Source organism: Papio anubis, chromosome X (assembly GCF_008728515.1).
Source record: "Papio anubis isolate 15944 chromosome X, Panubis1.0, whole genome shotgun sequence".
NCBI lineage: Eukaryota > Metazoa > Chordata > Mammalia > Primates > Cercopithecidae > Papio > Papio anubis.
This window is the reverse complement of record NC_044996.1, coordinates 33,774,610-33,796,087: the sequence shown is the minus strand read 5'-3', so window position 1 is coordinate 33,796,087 and position 21,478 is coordinate 33,774,610. Positions and strand designations below refer to the sequence as shown.

Genomic DNA, 21,478 nt, shown 5'->3' with positions numbered 1-21,478 from the left:
ACTTGAGCCTCAGTTATCTCATCTGTAAACTGGAAATGATACCCCCAACCTCAGACAGTTGGTATATTAAATGAAACAACGTGTTTAAAGTGCACAGCACTGTAACTGCTCAATAAAATTATGGCTTTTTCCTACTAAAGATGCATTGTATGTCAAGATTTCTCACATTCATTATGCATACCTCTTGAAATTAAAGGGACCCAAACTTACACTGCTATCAAAATACATGCAGACAGCAAAAACAAAGGAAACACATTTCATCAGAATTCTAAAGGCAGTTCTGGCATTCAAAAAGTAAACGCATTGAACCTAAAAAGATGACCCTCCAAATTGACTTTCTAGATACATTGTAACCCTCACAGCAACATATATGGAACCACTCTTCCTGATGATCAGTCAACTTAAAGTGCTTCTTTCAGAGGCCTCGTGAGGTGGCAGTTATGAAAGCCATTTTTTTGACTTAATTACAAGCTATTAAACGTCTTTCAGAAAATGAAACCCTATTATTCTGGAACTATGGAGGGAGCCAATGTCTAATTCCTTCTCCCACCAAAAATACCTCTTATGTAAAAATGAGTATGTTTATGTATGTGTTGTCGTTTTATCCAATTATATAAAAATTGAGCATTAGATTGGATTGTAAGGAATTTAAAGGAAATTCAGAAAATGGATAGCTCCTCCCCTTGCCCCACCACATCCCTGAGGTATATCTCACTCAGAATGAAATGAACTTCAACAATGAGTACAGTTCATCAATGCAGACAGACATACGCTGAAAGTACATTTGTTAAGATGTTCTTACATTTGTTAGATTTCCGTATTTTGTTTTTGATGTTTTCTTGCAATTTCCATGACTATGTAGGTCCCCCTATTTGAGGTGTCTGTACTAAAGGTTCTGTACTAGTGCCTTCCTAATGACAGGACTTGGTTAAGTTGCAGATCCATGAGATCCTATGATTCCTGTTGACAATCCAAGAGACTAGAATTTAAGGAACTTAGGTTATACAATTAACTCTAAGCTCTTAAGGCTGAGCATATAGAATAAAAATGAGGTTATCCATAGTGGCATGAAATGTATGATCTTTATTAATTTTTAATCCATCAATCTAAAATCACACATACTAGATCAAACAGAAGTACCACAGTATGCTTTATTTTGCAGGTAGTAATTGGTTCTCTAAATTGATACATCCAAAACTTTAGTTAGCAGCAAGCATCAGTTCTTCCAAAGCAGCTTAGGTGAAAAACAATTCTTTACATTCACCAGTTCAAAGTCGTACTGTCTGATCCACTGTTGTACTGACATAAAAATGAACCCAGTAGGCAAAGCTAATTAAACACTCAGCTCATAGATTTTCAGCTTCCTTTATCTTATTGGAGTTGAAGCAGTTTTTAACCCTCTGTTCATATTCTGTATTTTAATTCTCAAAGAATTAAACACACATATTTTCTAATTAATTAAGATAGAGCCATGATAACTATTGAGGAATTAGTGATATTAGTCTCATACCCAAAAGGCAGAACACTTTTAAATGAACCCATAATTTTGAATGTATCTGAATTTCCAATTTATATGCTTAGCAAGGTCACAAGCTGGATTTAATTAATCTGGCTTCTAGACAATCATCTCAAAAATATGTATTGAAATGAAGTCACTGTTTTTTGTGATGCCATCAATTTAACCAAATGCTTTTACAACAAATGAGCAGTTGTTCTCAAAAGAGAACACTTTAAAAGAAAACATTCTTTACATACTTAGCAAATAGAGGAGAGTGTGAATCTGCATGTCAGAGCTATAGAGTTCTAGAGGAGTTGTAATTGAGCAATCTAACTTTCTACTCCAGTTTTTGAGATGTACATGTTTTTGAGATGTACATATAGAGAAGGCAGTAAAGAAAGATCTTGATAAATTTTCTTTAACAAAATTTTGTAATTCCAGTTATTGGCAAAGGGTTCTGGCATGAGTTAATGGCAGCAATACAGTGGTGAGCTTCTGCATTGTGCTGAGAGGTAGATTGGGACTTAATCCTTGGATTGAATAACCAACTCACTTTATTTAAGGTTTAGGCTTAATTTTTTTAATCCAAAAAATATTTTCTGAAGTGAAGGCAGATCTTTGGGAACTTTTGTTTTTAGTTAAACATAGAGATAAAATAGCTTGATAAAATAAACATCTGCCTTACACTAATGACAGGTGTACAAAGCAGCCATTTGAACCCCAGACAACTTCAACACTGTGCTTCCAAATAAAAGGGCAATTGAACAGCTGAACCAATCAAGCAGACACGGGGATGAGCAGTCTCTAGTACCTTACTCCAGAAGCCAGAGCCATTAGCGGTCCCTACAGGGATATAAGTCTACATCAAGATCAACAAATGTACAGAATAATCTTGGTCCAGCTTTGGCTAGGCAGGCATCTGACTGATGACATATCAGGGCCCACTAACCTCTAGAGTAAGCACTTGTTGCTGTGAGAAAAAAGAAATCAATATATTAAAAATATCAACTAGAGCATATTCATGTAGGGAATGGGAGAGTGCAGGAGGCACACAAACAAAGTATATAGAGTTTTTGTTTTCAGTGCAGGATAAATGAACCTTCTTAACAAGTTAAGGCTCTGAGGGAAAAAACTTTCTAAACCACAACCTTAATAAACCATAACCCATACAGGTGTTCCAAATCAACACCTTTTAAAAAAAGCTGAAGGTCTTACTTCATCCTTCAGTATAAATGTCAAGTCTGAGATAATCAGTATATTCCAAACTCCAGAAAAAAAAAAGAAAGAAATTTCCTTGTTAAAATGTAGTAGCTATTAACAGTGATGAAGAAAACAGCCAAACTTTTACTATTAAATATGATATCATGAAGCCATTTCTTTCTTAACCAAAAAAATACAGATTTAAATAATGCTGATCAGGAGGTGGGGAAAGGAAGTCTTATCATGAACCAAATTTCGTTTCTGCCACTAATGAAAATGAATCCATTATGTTCTTGAATTTATTTCCTGAAGCAAGTTAAATTCTTTAACACCTTTGATTTTGCAAATAACATCAAAGTAGTAAAATATAAGTAACTGTAACATATAAAATTACACATCAGTAAAAATGCTTTCATAATTGGATCCAGGGGCTTAAAATAATTACTTACTTAAAAAATTCTAAGCCACAATTTTTCTTTTAATTATACTTTAACAAAGGAAGAAAAAAAACAAAAAAATTGGTCCTAATATATTTTGTCTTAAATAAGTGTACTCATGCCCAAGTTAGCTAGCAACTCACTTAAGTTTGTCTGCATATCTTAAACAATCTATTGCACAGCATGTCCTGGCTTTTAGCCAATGGAAACGTAACTTCTAACTGAAAACAAAACAAAACAAAAAAACCCCCACTAGATTTAATTGATTACACAGACTGATAACCAGTACGACTTTTCCTTCTTCCAATCATATAAGAGATAAAGACAACAATTATAAGGAAGCCCAAGGCCACACCCACTGCAACAGGAATAAGAAAGTTGAGGTCAGAGTCAGCAGAACATTCTTCAGCTGTTAGAAAAGAACAGACAGCAAGGAAAGGAAATTAGTAAAGAATGCAATTAAGCAGTAAAAAGCATGCGAGAAACAAGCATTTTTAAAGTGTACATAGCTTAGTCTTTTATAGCATTACCTCTATTTTATTTGCTCAATATCTCATTATCGCTTTATTTAAAAGCACACGAAATTCCTCAGTACAAAAAGCAGAAGGTAAGGGAAGAATAGGAAGGGCCCAAAATAGAGAATTGTGCTTGCCTAATGTGGGAAGACTTTAGGTTTGATTATCTAATGACACTGGGTTAAGGAGCCATCATCTTCACTTAACACCACTGCCTGTGTATTTCCCTACTCTCTTTCTCCTTTGTTATACCTATAACTAAAGTATAAATAAGAATTCTGTATAAGTAATAAAATATAAGTTAAAAAAGACTTAGGATCAAGAATGCAGTATATACTTTTTTTTTGCATAGGCATTAGGTAGCTATCAGGTTATACACAATTACTTTTAGCTGAGCAGTGGCCTGGAAGAATAACAGCAGTATTTAATTCATTGCAGTCCATTCCACCGAACCACCAGGAAAGCAACATGTGCAATGTAGATTTTGAGTTCTGGATTCAGACAGAACTGAGTTTAAATCTTGACTCCTTCCAGTACTAGCCAAAGGACCTTGGGCAAGTTATTCAAACTGGGCCTCACTTTCCTCATGTGTAAGAGGGGGATAATACCCATAAGGAAATTGAGGATTAAATACAATTTTATTTCTAAAGCACCTGATACACATCAGGAGGTCAACAAGTGTTCCTTCTCGTCTCTTTTCCTCTTATACTCATTGTCCCATCTGAGAAGGATTAGGTTTTGAAGTAGCAAACAGAGATTAAAATAGGAGTGTTTTGGTATATTACTATTGAAAAAGTCCATATTAGTATAAAAAAAAAAAACTTAAGCAAAACATAGTATGGAAGCCCAAAGTGCCCAATTCTGATCTCATAATTTCAAGTGTAAACCAGCTGTTGTTTTACTGTTGAGTGACTAGATTTCATTAGGGGCAATTTTTATCAAAATGCTAACAATAGTTTTGTTGTCCACTTGATATGGAACCTCAATGAATTTCACTCCCCTTTCTGTAAATAATCGTTAAGGTCATTTCCAGTAATAGCTAACGAAATTAACAAAATGTGTTATCTGGTGTGATTTATGATTAAGCAATGACTTGTACTTTTCTTCTAATTTTAACTTTTCCTCCTCTTGTACTTTTGCCATTCATAAAAATGTTGCTACGGTTCTGAGTACATAACACTCATTTCAGTAACCACACATTAGCCTATGTTGAAAGAACTTACTATATTTTACTGAAAGCTCTCAAAGACTGAGAGCTGGGTAACAAGATACACTGTATAGAAGTTATAGAAACTTTGATCATGCCCATATATACATACAATGGGTTAATAATACTTCAACGCGAAAGTCTTCTAGTCTATTAATCTTCCTTCTTTATCTATGTTTCATATCTGTGCTACTCTTATACCACGGAATATGCTTCAACAAGGGCTGATTATCTAGTTCATTTTAATGCCAACAGCTTCTCTTTACAACCCTATCTATGCACTGTCCCACAGGGGCCATCTTGAAGAAACAAGAGCCTAGTTGCTATTGCTTCACTGCCTCCCTTCTGAGATTGCTGTTAGCTTACATTTCATAAGTACCACTCTGATGACAACACTAAATAGATTTTAATGCTCCAGAGATCAACAAGATGAGGTAGAGAAACACAACACAATCTGTCCTAATTAGTTCATAGAATATTTCTATCTTTCAATACTAATCAGGCATCCAAAGAAGAACAAAACAAGAAACAAAAAAGCAAGTGGTTAAATATGCTTGAATCTTTTCAGTCTATATTGCTGAAAAACAAGCAATTCTCTTAAAAACTCTAATTATGAAGCCAGTTTAAGTTCTGTTGTAGCCTCTTGGGTCTGTATCATCCCTAGGGAAAAAATCACAAGCCTGAGGTACTAACTTCATGCTTAACTTAAACTCAGAGAAATCAGCAGAAGTCACATAACCTTTAAAATGCTGATGGTCCTGAGGACATTCTCTACTTTATTCAACTGAAAACCAAGTTTAAGCACATCTGATGGGCATTTATACCACATCAACATTTATTTAATGAACTTTATACAAAGGCACATTGATGAGTTTAAATCACTATAGTCCTTATACACTGAAACAGAATACCAGTCGTGAAATGATATTTATTAATTCCATTAAGACACAACTATATATTTTATTCTTATAATGGCCATGTTAATAAGTTCAATGCATACTTCAAAGTTAGGATCAAAATTTGGCCAAGGCTTCTTAAGATAGACTTTAAAACATTGCACATCGATATTCCTTTGAACAAGTTTGTCTCCAGGACCAGTAAATATGACACTTTGGATTGTAAGCTGATTAAAGAGAACAGGTTTTATTAATAAAGACTGATATCAAAATGCTGGGATTGATAAAATAAGTAAAGTTTCAACATATCAATTTTAAGAAGTAAAGTGTTTCAACAACTGAGAGGTAAGAAAACCTTGTTATTTGCATGTATTTTTATATAATCAATCAGGTTGCAGATTCTAAAATTGCTCATATCCAGCATGATGGCGCTTGAGACCAATAAAATAAGCCAGCAACACTAGAATAAGTACTCCTGCCAAGGCTGCTCCCACTGCTATGGGCACAAGGAAGTTGTCGTCATCTGCACTGCAGTCTTGAGCTAGATGTGGAGAAAGGACAATTGAGAACAGAAACAGTGACAAACTTTCAAATCTGTGTATTTTGGGTAAAATGACAGTACTTCCTAACACACATATTTTGTTTTTTTTTATACCAAGGTAACAAGTCATTGGCATTCATTATCAGCAAATGAGATATTCCACAAAACTGATTTCCCAAATAACCAAATAATACACTTTTAAGTACCAAGTAAAAATGCACTCATTTTGGATGAAAAATGTACAACATGGTCACATACTTCCCAGATTTCTTAAACAGAACATAATGAACAAATATAATTAGCCTTGCCTTGATGATCAGGCCGTGAGCTTTCAGAGGCAAACTGTTATGATGTCGAAGAAGCACAGTGCTTCAAATATTGCAGATTGTTAAATATTAACTCACTGAATGAACAACTATACAAAGCAGACATAAGAACTCAATACATTACAATCTGGGGTCATTTACTAATGGGAAAAGAGATATAAGCGGGCCCTGATGACATAACTCTTTGCCTCAAGATGCTCAGTCCTAGTGTGAGAATCAGACAAGAAAAATCAGTGGTTGTAATTTCAAAATGTGTTGTGGTAGGAGCAGGCAACACAAAGTGCCATGGAAAAATTTCAGAGGCACACTCAAGCTCAGCCTTATTACATAAGACACACTTTGAAAAGGTGACACTTCAGCTGAGATTTTAAGGATGAATAGGAATTAACGATGCAAGTAATGGGGGAAGGGCATTCCAGGTATAAGAAATAGCACAGACAAAAATATGGAGAGTAAAAAGACACAGCACTTCAAGGGAAACGCAAGCAGGTTGGCATAGCTAGAACAATGGATCAAAGGTATTTTGGCTGGACAGAAGGCAGAAAAAGTGTACAGGGACCCAGGTCACAAAGGTCCTATATGCTGTTAGGTAGTTTGGCCTTATCCTGATGAAAAAAAAAAAAAATCAGCAGCAGGATATTAAGCAGGATTTCATTTCAGAAGTTATGGCAGATGGAGGTAGTAAGGTAGGGGGCATGTCTATCACTAGAGTCCAGGTAACCAATAATATTGTCCTGAGCTGGATTAATGAAGTGCAGAAGAAAAGCAGAAGGTACAGACTGGAGAACAAATTAGAAGGCAAAATTGGCCAAATGGATGTAGGGGATGTAGGAGGAGGAGATAATAGAATGGTTTCCAATTCCACGCTTGACTGATTATGTAGATGCTGGTGCTAGTCTATAAAAGAGGAAGAATATATGCATTTCAGTTTTTTGTAGTTATATGGAACAGGGGGCGAAAAGGATACGTGGAAGAGAGAGATGCTCAGTTTTGGATATGTGAGTTTAAGATACCCGTGTCCTTAGTTGAGCACGGTGGCTTACACCTACAGTCCTAGCTACTTGGGAAGCTGAGATGGGAGAACTGTTTGAGCCCAGGAGTTTAAGACCAGCCTGGGCAACATATCGAGAACCCATCTCAAAAAAAAAAAAAAAAAAAAAAAGACTATGTCGTAACCAAGTGGCTATATGAACCTAAGTGGTAGTTAAAACACGGGGCAAGAACATTTCTCAGTAAGGGGAAGTAGAATAAAAAGAGGACCAGAGACAAAAACCCTTGGGAACACCAATACCTGTGGAATAGACAATGGAGTAGGAAAAAGATGTAAAAGGGCAGGTAGAAAATGGCACCAGAGAAGCCAAGGATGGAAAGTTTCAATTAGGGTGGAAAGACAGCAAATAATATTAGAGAGCTTTGAAACATGTCCATTGCCTCTAGCAATATGAAGGGTGGGAGATATGAGTAGAATTGCTGCAGGTTTAAGAGGGAATGGGAAGGGATTGGTTAGGACATCAAGAACTTGGGCAGGGTAACGAATACTCATTTTGAGAAGTTTAGAATGATTAAGACAGGACAAAAGGGAGGTAATTAGAAGGGGGACATAGGGATAAGAAAGGATAGCTTCAGGTTAGAAGAACTTAAATAGGATGAGGGAAAGAGCCACTAGCAATCGACAGAAGATGCTTTGGTACAAGTTCTCCTACAAGGCAAGAGAAATGGGATTCCAAAAGCATAAGACATAAGAACTCAATACATAACAATCTGGGGTCACTCAGTAATGGGAAAAGAGATATAAATGGGCCTTGATGACATAACTGTTTGCCTCAGTTTAACCAGGAAAAGAAAACCTACTCTGAGACTGGAGAGGAGGAAGGAATGATACAGATGGATACACTTGCAGGAAGGATGTTAACTGCTACTTCTATTTCCCATTTCCTGTGTCTTGTTGCCCTAGTTCTCTGCCTAGCTTGTAGTCTATTAGGGACTGATAAATCAGATAACTAAGCTTATTAGAATTGTATCAAAGATAGGACAAATAGGCTGCATGGCAATTCTGATTGTGCTTGCATTCAAGAAATGTGCCAAGCTTTCCACCCACCCCCTACTAGCCTCTGGGGCAATAACTAGGAACAAAATGCAACCCTGGAGTTTATGAACTTTTCTAACATTGACTTTGGCTGCCAGTTCAATTATTTTTTTTACTTGCTTCTTGGTTCTGTTAAGAATCCAGATAGCTGAGGTTGCTAGATGTGACCTGTGAATAGATGGTGTTAAGAGTCCCCAGTTAGCACCTCCCCTACAATTTCCCAAATTACCACCCAGCCCATAAACTATTAGGTGACATGTACCATAAAGTATTATGCCGTGGGTTTAATATAACTTGGTTTTTAAAAGATTCATTAGTAGATTAATTTCTTATTCTGGCAACAGACTCATAGTTCTCTCTTTCCCAAATTGGGTATTTGACCTAGTACTGAAACGACTTTCATAAATACTGCCAATAAGGCTTTCATGTAAGACAAATATTCCCAGAGTAGCTCAAAAAGGCAATTCCGCTAATACAAAGATCTTTCTAGATACTGTCACTTACTTAAAATGCTCTCAATTAGTATGTGAAATATTAATTTATAATAACTATTGATTGTATGAATTCAATCTTTAAAAATTCTTTAGTTAATGGAAAAAATTTTGGTAAAACAGTAACTTTAATGGGATCACATTCTGAAGAAAAGAAAATCTCATCCTATAAGTCATTTTGACCTGATCTACTTGCCTAATGTATACTTAACACTATATTGAAAATGCTTCTGGGGAAAAGAAAAGTGTATTTGCAGAACAATTTAATAGCCACAGAAGCAATAAAGAGTTTTAAAGTTTAAAAAGTTCCATGGCCACTAAAATTTCAATAAGAAGTTTCATGTAGATTAAAAATGCTGTTAATCTTCAATTTTCTACCAGTTCAGACATTTTTCAAATACAATTTTCAACACAAGAACTGGAAAGCTGAGGTATACAACAAAAACTAATACAATTTCTCTTAAAAACCAATTGAGGCCAGGCACAGTGGCTCACGCCTATAATCCCAGCACTTCAGGAGGCCGAGGCAGGCGGATCACTTGAGGTCAGGAATTCGAGACCAGCCTAGCCAACATGGCAAAACCCCATCTCTACTAAAAAAATACAAAAGGTAGCCAGGTATGGTGGCACTTGTCTGTAATCCCAGCTATTTGGGAGGCATCCCAGCTATTTGGGAGGCTGAGGCACAAGAATTGCTTGAACCTGGGAGGCGGAGGTTGCAGTGAGCTGAGATCGCACCACTACACACACTCCAGCCAGGGCAATAGAGCGAGACTCCATCTCAAACAAAACAAAACAAAACAAACAAACAAACAAAAACAATTGAATCAAAACTTCTTTTTGGAAGAATCAACATTAAGAAGCACATTCTTAGGTGACATCTTATTTGTTATATACATTTTATATCTATAATCAAACTGTGTTAAGTAAATCACATGCATCTGAAAAGATTTGTGAAGCTACTCAGTATCATGAAAATGTATACCAGTTTCAAGGACAAGAAATGGTAATTATTAACGCAGAAAGTTAGCTACCAGGGTAAAAGAAAAGGAGATGGGTGGAAGATGAGCCCCAGACAAGTTAACATTATCTATCTAAATAAACAGATGAAATACTATAATCTTAAAAATGTCTGAGTCTTATAAGAATTCCTACTGAAAGACTGCAGGAAACTTAAGCGGTACATTTTACACTGAACTTATAGTATGTTCTTGATACGTAACAAGTAGCTTCCTATCAGATTCCTTCTAAAATACTAAGATGTATGAAATACTAAGATGCATTCCTCTGAAATTCAAATTATCATTCAAAGAAATGAGCAGGATTTTAAAGTCCCCACCCACTGGATGAAGAAATTGAGACACTAGAAGTTAAACAACTTGGCCAAAGACAATGGTAGTTAACTGCAGAGTTTGCAGCCGTGATGACTAACTGGCGTTCACATGGCTTAACTGGGTAATTCAGAGAAAAGTTACCACCTATATTGCTAAGTTTTCTTATGTGATATAGTAAGGTGACTAGGAAACTATTCGTATATGGAAACTGGAAGGCTCAAGTATTTTAGGGTGATCTAAGTAAGAGAGAGACTGGACACAATCCTATGTTGGTTCAGATCAATAGCTCAATATGTATGGCTGCAATGTAAAGCTACTATGTAGAGATATTAAATATCAACCTCAACTTAGGAATTGAGAAAAATGTACAGAGAGATACTCTGAAGCTTTTATGATGAAATAACTATTCTAGATCACTGGTTCCCTAACTGACTATGCATCAGGTTCAGCAGGGGAGCTTACACACACACATGCACACACGCACACACACACACACACACACTCTCTCTCTCTCTCTCTCTCCTCATTAGACCTACTACGTTAAATCCTCTAGGGATGGAGCCTGGAATCTATTTTTATATTTTATAAAACGCTTCCCAAGTGAATTTTATTCTGTAGCCTGCCTACCATCAGTCGAGGTTTATGTATGGGACCATTCATCCAGATAGTAATATACAGACAGAACATCAGAACATTTTGCAAATAATTTAGTTCTACTTCTAAACATTTCCAAAGTTTTTCCATTTGAAAGAAATTGCCATTATGTAGCATACAAAATCTTGACTTTAACCAACGGGAAAAAATGTGAGCAAATTGCCTTAAGAAATAAAAGAATCTTTATTGTTTTAGAAGCAATTTTGAGTAAACAGACAGGCAAATATCTAAAGATACCATACATCAACTAGTGGTTTAAACATTTGAGGAAGAAAACATGGAAAGTATTTACATGGACCAGTTTCTTTACACAAATGCTAAAACATGAAAAACACCCAAAACCAAATAGAGGGTTACCATCAAGGTATGAATCCAGTAATACAAATAAAACTACAAAAGGTACAAAGAACACGTAGCTATAGGAAATAATAGTGTAAATAGCAGTGTATAAACTGGCCCGTGTAAAATACAAAAATATTCACTGAAGTCAGGTTTTCTATAAAACAGTGTTTATTAGAGGTATTTTACTATGAATCAGGCATATAATCTGAATGTAGAAACTTTTAGAAATATTAACAGCATTCAGTCAGTGCCACACACTTGTGCTTCCAATTATTTTTTTAAAGCTGCTTTGTTTTGACTCATGTGAAATAGTTAAGGCCTACATTCTTATACGCATTATCCATCTTATAAGGTTAACAATTTTACACTAAAACACAGTTTAAATAAAATATGATTTTGAAAAATCACATCTATATTTAATCTTTAAGAAGTGTTTTAAGCTGGTAATGCAGCTCGCTGTAGCTCTAAGACAGGGGTTAGTCAGGAATCTGATCTTGAGCCACAAAGGTTTTCAGGCTAAATAAAGGGCAAATTTAAGTGACAGAAAATATTTGTGATTCCAATATAACTCAGTTATATTGTTATAAAAATACACATGCTAGCATGCAACTGCCTATATATGTGTGCATATATATATATATATATATATATGTCTGTGTGTGTGTATTGATCCATTCAATATCAATACTTTGGAACCCAAACATTTTCTCATTTTCTAGTGAATGGGAGGCACATAATTCCCCCACCAAAAAAACCAAAAACCAAAAAACCAAAAGAATCTTCCATATATGGCTGCATATTAACAATTTTAATATTTGCTCTGCCATTCCAACACACACCAAAGAAGTTCTCCCAGAAGCAGCAAGAAATATTTGATGTGTTAACTATCAAGCTGATGTATTTTGCTTTCTCCTATAAACATTAGGTGGTGCACGGTAATTTGACAATTGGTGCATCTCTCAGAGCACAAAACTGAACACAAAGCACATGAATTAATAATGATTCTACCATAACGAATAATAACAATGAAAGTTTTGATTAGCACAGAACCATTTAAATGTGAAAGCCAAATTAGTACTGTTGTAGCAATCAATGCAAGCTGGAAACAAAGAACAACTTTTTAATGGATTAAGAGAAGACCAAGACTTTTGGGTTAGATGCAAGTTTTTTTTTGTTTGTTTGTTTTTGTTTTTTCGCCTTTTTTTTTTGAGACGGAGTTTTGCTTTTGTTGCCCAGGCTGGAGTGCAATGGTGCGATCTCAGCTTACCGCAACCTCTGCCTCCCGGGTTCAAGCGATTCTCCTGCCTCAGCCTTCCGAGTAGCTGGGATTACAGGCACCTGCCACAACGCCCAGCTAATTTTTTGTATTTTTAACAGAGACGGGGTTTCACCATGTTGGCCAGGCTGGTCTCAAACTCCTAGCCTCAAGTGATCCACCCGCCTCGGCCTCCCAAAGTGCTGGGATTACAGGCATGAGCTGCCACGCCCAGCCTAGATGCAAGTTATTTTATAAATGTAAGTGCACTTCGTTATCTAGGTTCTACGACACACTGGCATTTCTTAAGAAAAAGAAAATAATAAAATACATCACTACCAACAAGAAATATTGGAAGGCTAAAGAGAAATCTGCATTAATTTTAGTACTGCATACAGAGGCCAATTTATGAGCACAAAGTACTAATGCCCTCAATTGGCACTGGCAAGCAATTATCTCTAAAGCACCTAAAAAATGGATTGAAATGCCCTGTTGGAATAGTCTTGTATCTTGCAATTTAAAAGATTGAAATATCCAGGTTTTTTAAAAAAGGATTAAACAATAAGATTAATACCTACTCTAAATTTTAAAAAGCTTTTGTATCTTTTGTCATTGCAGCCACATAAATACAAATATATTCAAAAAGCATTAGAAAAGCATTTATTGCTAAGAACATCATAATACCAGCCCCTGTTCAAATCTACTAGTATATCTCTCATAGGTCAAATATGCAGCAATGCCAAAGTAGCTAAGTTAACCTGCAAACAAAAATCACAAAAAAAAGAGCAAAAGGAGCAAGTACAAATCCACTGTAGAACATGTTGTTCCAACTCAACTACATGCAGGGAAAAAAAAAAATCTCTTTTTCAAAAATTGTTTTTTCTAAACTGTGTATTTTTAGTCTAAATGTCTAAAATGAAAACACTGAAATACTAATTCAAGACAGTAAAACAGAACCTATAATTCAGTGATTTTGCACATCTTTTGCTGTAAAAATAAGTTTTAAATTGCTTGGTTGGAGAAACCAAAGTCAGGCAACTAATTTGTAGTTGATAGTTTTTTGTTTAAGTTTGAAATCCCCCACACCACCCATTCTAAAGAGCCGGACTGCAACTAAATATACCTTAAATTGACCAGTATTGCATGTTGGAACTTGTACTTGCTTTTTTCTTTTGTAACAGAGATCACGTATTGATTAGTGTTACAGAGTCTGATATCCAGCATAACTTTTTCTTCTGCCAATTACGTAAGCAATCACTATAACGATAATCAAGCCTGAAAGACCAGCACCAACTATAATTGGGATTAGAATGGTGTCATCATCCAGCGAACACTCTTGGGCTGTAGGTGAGAAAAAGTGTGTAACAAATAATGAGTATAATCACAAAAGAATGTCCTAAAGTAAAAGATGTTGATTTAAAAGTCAGAAATGTTCTTACAAGATCAACTTCAAGTAACTAAGACAGGTATATTTTTATGATAAAGCTATAGAAAATGGAGAACTGTTCTAGAATTAAAATTCTAAGACTTTGTTCTTTCATTTGTTTATGTGTATATATGTAGATATTCATATATATGAATACATGCATATTCATTTACATCTATAAACACAGCTCATATCATAATATATATATCATGATATATATAATGCACACATTACACATGATATATAATGAACACATTATATACATGATATATATAATGCACACATTATATACATGATATATAATGCACACATTATATATATGATATATATGTTTGCATATACATATATACACACACGTATATGTTTGTTTATATTCCAAGTCCTTTCCAAAATAGGAGTATTACTTTATCACAAATTAAGGGAGCTAATCTAGCCCACTTTTACATAGCCAGATTAGCCGCTCAGTGGTAGCATGAATGTCTTTTGGGAAAGTAGAAACAGGATCAGGAAGGTATCATGTGATGAGAATAGCCAGGCTGGCTCTGGAGTCCCTTTAGAGTCAGGGGTCAGCAAGCTGTAGCCCATGGGCCAAATCTGGTCCAAGAGCTAAAAAGGGCTTTTACATTTTTAAACGGTTGAAAAAATTTTTTGTGACTCATGAGAGCATATAAAATTCAAATTCCAGTGTCCATAAATAAGGTTTTATTGGAACCCAGCCCATCATCTGTTTATGTGTTGCTGTTTTCGTACTACAATAGCAGAGTTGAATAGTTGTGACAGAGACCATATGGCCCCAAAGCCTAAAACACTTACTGTTTGGAACTTTAAAGTTTGCAGATCATGACTTAGAACATACAATTTTAGTGGCTGCAAAGTCAAGAAACTGGGACCTCTTACTAATTTGAGTGTGCTTACTGCATTTCTTATCTGGTCAGGGTTGGCAGCCTAAAGGGGCTATTTTTTTGTATTTCTAGAAAGTGGTCTGATCCAGTAAAATCCAATCAACACTCTTCTGCCTTATTGCAATTCTATTTCTTTCCCTTACAGTCAAATATTACCTATGTGTTGTATTTATAGGTACCCACAGCCAAGAACCTAGTTCCACGAATAGATTATACATTCAATATCAGTATTAAATGTTGTATATCTCTTTGGGTGATATTTTTAATTCTACGTACATAAAAACCAAAGTTTCAAAGTGAGAGAAAGAGCATAGCTCATCTCTATTACAGTTGACTAGATAAACCGTCTTGAAGTGATGATACTAATACTGCAAATGATTTTAAACTGTAAACACAAATCTGATCTTAAAATTAGGGGAGTAATGAAGGGGAGCCAAATAAAAAGTCCAAAAATAAAGCTAGTAAAGGATCAAAATAATTGAAGTGCATAAGCAAAACAGGCAAAAGGGAAAATGAATACTTGAAAATATTTTTAAAGTGTAACTAACGTCTTTAACCACAAGAATGGTAGGGTGGAGAGCCCAATTTATTGTGGCCTAACCAAGTCAGACTAGGTATTCAACACCACTGCAAAAGCAGTCGACTGGCTCACAGTATATTTGCTTCTAAACACAGCTTCCACATTTCCTTCCAAACCATAGAATTAATGGTTGAAAAGTATGTGGATGACTGGAATAGCTCTGCTCAACAGAGTTGTGATCCACAAACCCCCAATTTTAGGTAATGGGCTTAAAAGGACAAGTCAATTAAAGAATTTTACGTGCTTTTTTTCTTCATGCAAATTTTAATCTTATAATGCCAAATATGTCTTTCATATTCGTATGAACACATTATAATGAACCCTTCACAAGGGTTTCATTAAAAATCTAATAAATACTACCATTAGCCCTGAGTGATCTTCAAAAAGCCTCATTCACACTGGCACATGCTTTGAAAACTCTCCAGATCGTTTTGGCTTGTAAAAACATAGTTCATGATATTTGAGGTTTTGCTACCACTCTTTTATCTTTTGTCTTAACAAAATCAGACCAAACTGCTTTCATTCAGGTATGAAAATGTTTCCAGTGAGAAGACGGCCTCAGGAAGCAGATGCAACATGCTCAAAGCTGCCGCTCCCAAGTGCCATCTTCTCTACAAACTAAAACCCATACCTCAAATAAAGCTCACTTAAAGCTTCTATCAGTTTTTAGCTTTAAGAACTTTTTTGCAAATGATTTTAAGATCACAAAAACATCTCGGTTGAGCAAAATGATGAGCCAAATATAGAGGTGTACAATTTGCTCAAGGCTATGAGACCTCTGGTGAATTCATATTCCTCTATTTCAACGTTTAAATGTCTGTGATTCAAAGGAAAAGCCACCTATCAGTCAACATAAGAACATAAATTATTAATGAAGTTTGCTTGATTCTTACCTGTAGAATACTTTCCTTGTGTCACATTGAAAGGCTGAACCCTTAGATCAAAGGTATTTATCTGAAATGCTCCAGACACTGAAACAGTCTGCTCTTTGTTGCACATATAAGAACTTCCCAGGGGGGCATCCCAGTAGCTGAGATTGTTATTTGCAATGCTGAAAACTTCAAAGAAAAGAAACAGGTTAGTAACTTCTTATCCTATCAACATCCAAAATGGGAAAGTTGGCCAGGCACAGTGGCTCACGCCTGTAATTCCAGCACTTTGGGAAGCCAAGGTGGGCAGATCACGTGAGTCCAGGAGATCAAGACCAGCCTGGGAAACATGGCGAAACCCTGTCTCTACAAAAAATACAAAAAACCAAAAAAAAAAAAGGAACAGTCCTCAGGGTTTTTCAGTGAAGCATGGGAGCCTGGGGGACAAGATCAACCCACAAAAAGCAATTCTTACAATCACTAGGTTCCCTTACCTTTCTATAGATGTTTCTATAGTCTAAAAATCAGTTACATCCTTAATTATTATCTACCATACTTTGAAAAGATGGGATACAGAAAAAGACAGAACATCATAGTTCTAAGTTACTGATTTTAAGGTATGATCAAGGCACACTTTTTACATAGCATCTTCTGTTTCATTAAATAAGGCGCAATTTGGTAATAAGACCATTGTAATTTCTAATCCTTCAGGGTAACCCACAGTCTTTTTCCCCAGGCCAATGCTTCGCTTACCGGAGCCATTAACCAAATACATGCTGACGTTCACTTCCTTCAGATAAAATCGGTTTTCATTTTTCTGTTTGAAAAAGAGCTTCCAGTTAATCAACATATCACAGCTGTCTACAGATAACAGATACAGTTAATATCCACAGAAGAAAAGCAATCTAACACTATTACACAGAAGAAGAAACCATGCTGTAGAACAAACTGTAAGTAAGTAAAAGAGAACTCATAATCTGACAGAAACCCCTTTCCTCTGTATATTCTTTCCAACTTTTGGAGCACAGGTGTAGTCATGTGACACTTGTAGTCTTCAGACACTTGAAGATTTATGGCCTCAATTTTATTCCTCCCGTCACTTGCTGAGACCTCACCACCTCCAGCCTGGATCATAGCAGCCTCTTAAGTGGGCTCCCTGCCTTTCAGCCCCTCCAGCCCTAATCTTTCCTTTTTACTGTTATTATCTTTCTGAAGTACTCATCTGATCAGCCAGTCATTCTAATAATTTCAGAGTGCGAGTACGGCAGGAGCTACCAAAATGAACCACACTTCGATCTCGTCTTCACCCTGTTAGCAATATGCCAGGGAAGGCAAGGTAAACACATAAATAACCATATTACAAAAAAGAAAGTAAGAAGTCATGAAAATAGGAGAGAAATCACTTCCAACTAAGGGAGGAGAAAAAGTAATGCCAGCTTAGTGATGGGGCATTTTGAACCGGGCAGGATTCTCTTAGGAAACAAGCAGGAAAAGGGGTATTCGAGAGAGCAACAGCATAAATAACAGTAGTTAGAAAATAAGCATAATCTCAAATTTTTATGCTAGCATTTGAGCACTTACTAAGTGCCCAGCACTGTTCTTAAAACTTTACATATGATGCTTCCCTGAGTAATTACAACACTCCTATGCAATAGGTGCTGTTATCATCCCCATTTTGGGAATAATCGAAGCACAGACATGTTAGGTAACTTCCGCCAAACCTACATGGTTAGTAGTCAGTGAGTTGGGATTTAAATTCAAAAAGTATGGCTGCAGAGTCTATGTAATTATTATTACTATGTTCTCTTACCTCACAAGAAGTGCATAGAGGACAGGGTGAGGGAAGCACCCTGAAGGAACTGAAGGAAACATAAGGTTCATAAAGAGGGAGTGAAAGCTGAAAATGCAGGCTGCATTGCATGGGAGAAAAGAGGGCTTGAACTACCCAGCCATGGACTTTAGATGTTACTTTGTTGGCAAAAGAGAAACACTGTGAGGTGGGCAGATCACAAGGTCAGGAGATCGAGACCATCCTGGCTAACATGGTGAAACCCCATCTCTATTAAAAATACAAAAAAATCAGCCAGGCGTGGTGGCAGGTGCCTGTAGTCCCAACTATTCGGGAAGCTGAGGCAGGACAATCACTTGAATCCAGGAGGCGGAGGTTGCAGTGAGCCAAGATCTTGCCACTGCATTCCAGCCTGGGCAACAGAGCGAGAGTCCAGTGAGGGGAGGGGAGGGGAAGAAAGAGAGAAACATTGATGGAGAGATGTACTTTAGGAAGGTTACGTTGATGTAGAACACTGGAGAAGGTGAGGAAGAGGAGCAATCAGGCAGGAGCTGTTTGAATGGTCCAGGCAAGAGGTAATGTGGACTGGACCCAGAGCAAAGGCAATGGGGATTAAAAGCTAGGGGACAGACTTGAGAGAAATTTCAGGAGGAAGCATACAGGAGGACTTCACACCTTCATCACATCCCTCCTCAACTTAGGCTACATCTTGGCTTGGCATTCAAGACTCCACAATTTGTCCCAACGACTTTTCCATACTTTCACTAAACATATAACACTCCTCATTCTCCCAGCTGGTCTTGATTATGCCCTTTATCCAGGGATAACCTGTACTTTCCCACTTACTCTCCTTATCTCCCTATATACAAATCTGACCCATCCTCAAAGGCCCAGCTCAAATGCCATCTCTGCCATTAAACCTTCCTGACTCTCCTCCATCCAGAATTAACCTCTCCCTCCTCCATTCTCCTGCAGCAATTTGTACTATTCTCTGGTCTGGCACTCATCCCATTTCATATACACCTTCCACAGTACTCTACTGCCCACAGAATCGAGTTCAAAAGCCTTGTCATGGCATGTAGGCCTTTCACAAAAATGGTAATTATTTGTAGATTTCTCCCATTACAACTAAACTGTGGGCACTTTAAGAATACTGGCTTTCCTCCTCATAACCCACCAAAGCAGCCTGCACATAACGCACTCAAGTTCTATAAATTCTCCTAAGGAGCATCTATCATGACAGGGTTGAAGGCAATAATGGGTCCCACTGAACTCTGGGGACATTGCAGGTATCTCTGATTTTTCAGAGTGCCTGTAGCATGATTAAAATGTCACTATTTTGGATTACATTTTAAAATAGCCTGCTGGGTAACTTAAATATTGTAGTTCTTAAATACTAAACATTGCCATATAAGAGTCAAGAGAAATCACGTTCCTTTTAGGAGTCTACCACAGCTAGAAAGATCAAACTCAATCACTTGAAAGGGAATAAACCCAAAATACTACTTTCCTCCTTCTTATTGACCACAGCCCCTATGAGGTAACTTTAAAAGAGAATGTGCCTGAGGCTTGCTTTTACCATAATGGAGAGGACAAGTTTAATTAGACATTTTCAATAGTAATTCACCGGTCACATGGTACTTAACAGAGGAATTATTTGAATGCTGGAAAAAGGAAGATTTTCATAAACCTTTCCAAAATGTAAGCATTTAATGTAATCCTCAATTACTCAGCATATATTCTAAAGAGAAAAATGTGCTTTAGATTCAAAATACCAAGTTCACATATGAAATAACAACATACCTACTTTTTATATATCAGATGTTGAGATTATTTCCCCATCCCCAAACACAGTAATCTGATTTAAAAGCAGAATTGGTTTTCATCAAATTATACAATATTTTTAGTTTGAGAATAGTTGGTGGTTCAACATTTTCCCTCACTTATAGCTATCTTCTATTCCACCAGTCTCATTTGCCACAACATGTTCACACATACATCCCCTCAAAGAAATTATGGGAATAATAATTGCTTCTGAGAAGGTGGAAATAAAGGTCCCCAGTGATTAATTTATGCTAGCAAGAAGTAGAACAGGTATGCTTAACCCAAAATCTTCTGTTTAGGTTTCAGCTCTTGATCAACAACAAAAACCTGAATGCTGCCATTATAAATTGTCCTGATTTAATGAATTCATATACACACTTACAAAGAGCTTTGTACATAGTACTCAATAAATGTTACCTATTTTTATTACTGACACTATTACAAATAATATAGCCTCCAAATGGCTTAAAATAGTATCATAGAAAAACATGAGCATCACCTAACTAATAACAGAGAAAAAATTATCATGGAAATTACTTATATATGGATAGATTAGACAATTGTGTTTTTTTGATGTGGGTTAATTCTTGCTCCTACCCTAGAGTCTGTATAATGGCAAAATGGCCACTCTTGGTGAACATTAATGCAAGAGTCCAGTCCACAGATCATTGCACAGACTCTGAGGGATGAATGGACTACACTTTATAATTGAGTACTGTAGAACTGGAAAATAAAGCTAAATATCCCCCTCTCCCCATGCAATTATTTAGACTTTCAGATGTGTTTCTAAGAGAATGAACCTAACTTTAGAAAAATCTGTTACTCACCACAGCAAAGACAAAGTCAAGATACTTAATGGTGCTGCTATTCAGCCTAAGTAGAGCAGTGTGAGAACGGCAGCTGCCTGTGGAGTGAGTTGTATTGGGGTTGATGTTAATAACTGAAGCAACCTTCAAGAGAAGAAAAAAGGGAAAAGGTACAGGTTAGCTATAAAAGTGGCCAGCAAAGCCTTATATGCTACCAAAACCAACTGCAGCATAGAACAAAAAATCTTTTGTCTGGATACTTAAATTCATGGTGTCTTAACTTTCAAACAAAGTTGGCGTGGGTCCTCAAGCTATGACTCAGATGACTTAAAAAAAAAACAAGAGGAAAGCTTCTACAGTAATGAGCCAAATGAAAACACACATTTTTATGGAGCACAAGAGCCATCTGTCTCGCTTGTTTAAGTCACAGGATCCTGGAAATCGGATTTGTTCCTTGGCACTCCCTCCCTCTATAGCCTCAGTGGAACATTGCAACTAGA

General features: G+C 36.4%; 1 protein-coding gene across 3 annotated transcripts in view; it reads right to left on the bottom strand.

Moving 5' to 3' along the window:
• Positions 1-1,063: 1,063 nt before the first annotated feature.
• The window catches only part of LAMP2 (lysosomal associated membrane protein 2), a 42,233-nt gene continuing 21,818 nt past the window's right edge, over positions 1,064-21,478 (bottom strand). Inside the window, exons 6-9 of one of the 3 annotated variants that reach the window (XM_003918221.3) lie at positions 21,000-21,122; positions 17,313-17,376; positions 16,584-16,748; positions 1,064-3,544 (exon numbers count right to left, since the gene is read on the bottom strand). In XM_003918221.3, coding sequence (XP_003918270.1) covers positions 3,402-3,544; positions 16,584-16,748; positions 17,313-17,376; positions 21,000-21,122 — 495 coding nt within the window. In that variant the 3' untranslated portion in view covers positions 1,064-3,401. Of the gene's footprint in view, positions 3,545-5,653; positions 6,295-11,344; positions 14,124-16,583; positions 16,749-17,312; positions 17,377-20,999; positions 21,123-21,478 lie in introns of those variants that run through there. The other 2 variants (XM_003918220.3, XM_009198203.3) reach the window with 2 other exon arrangements.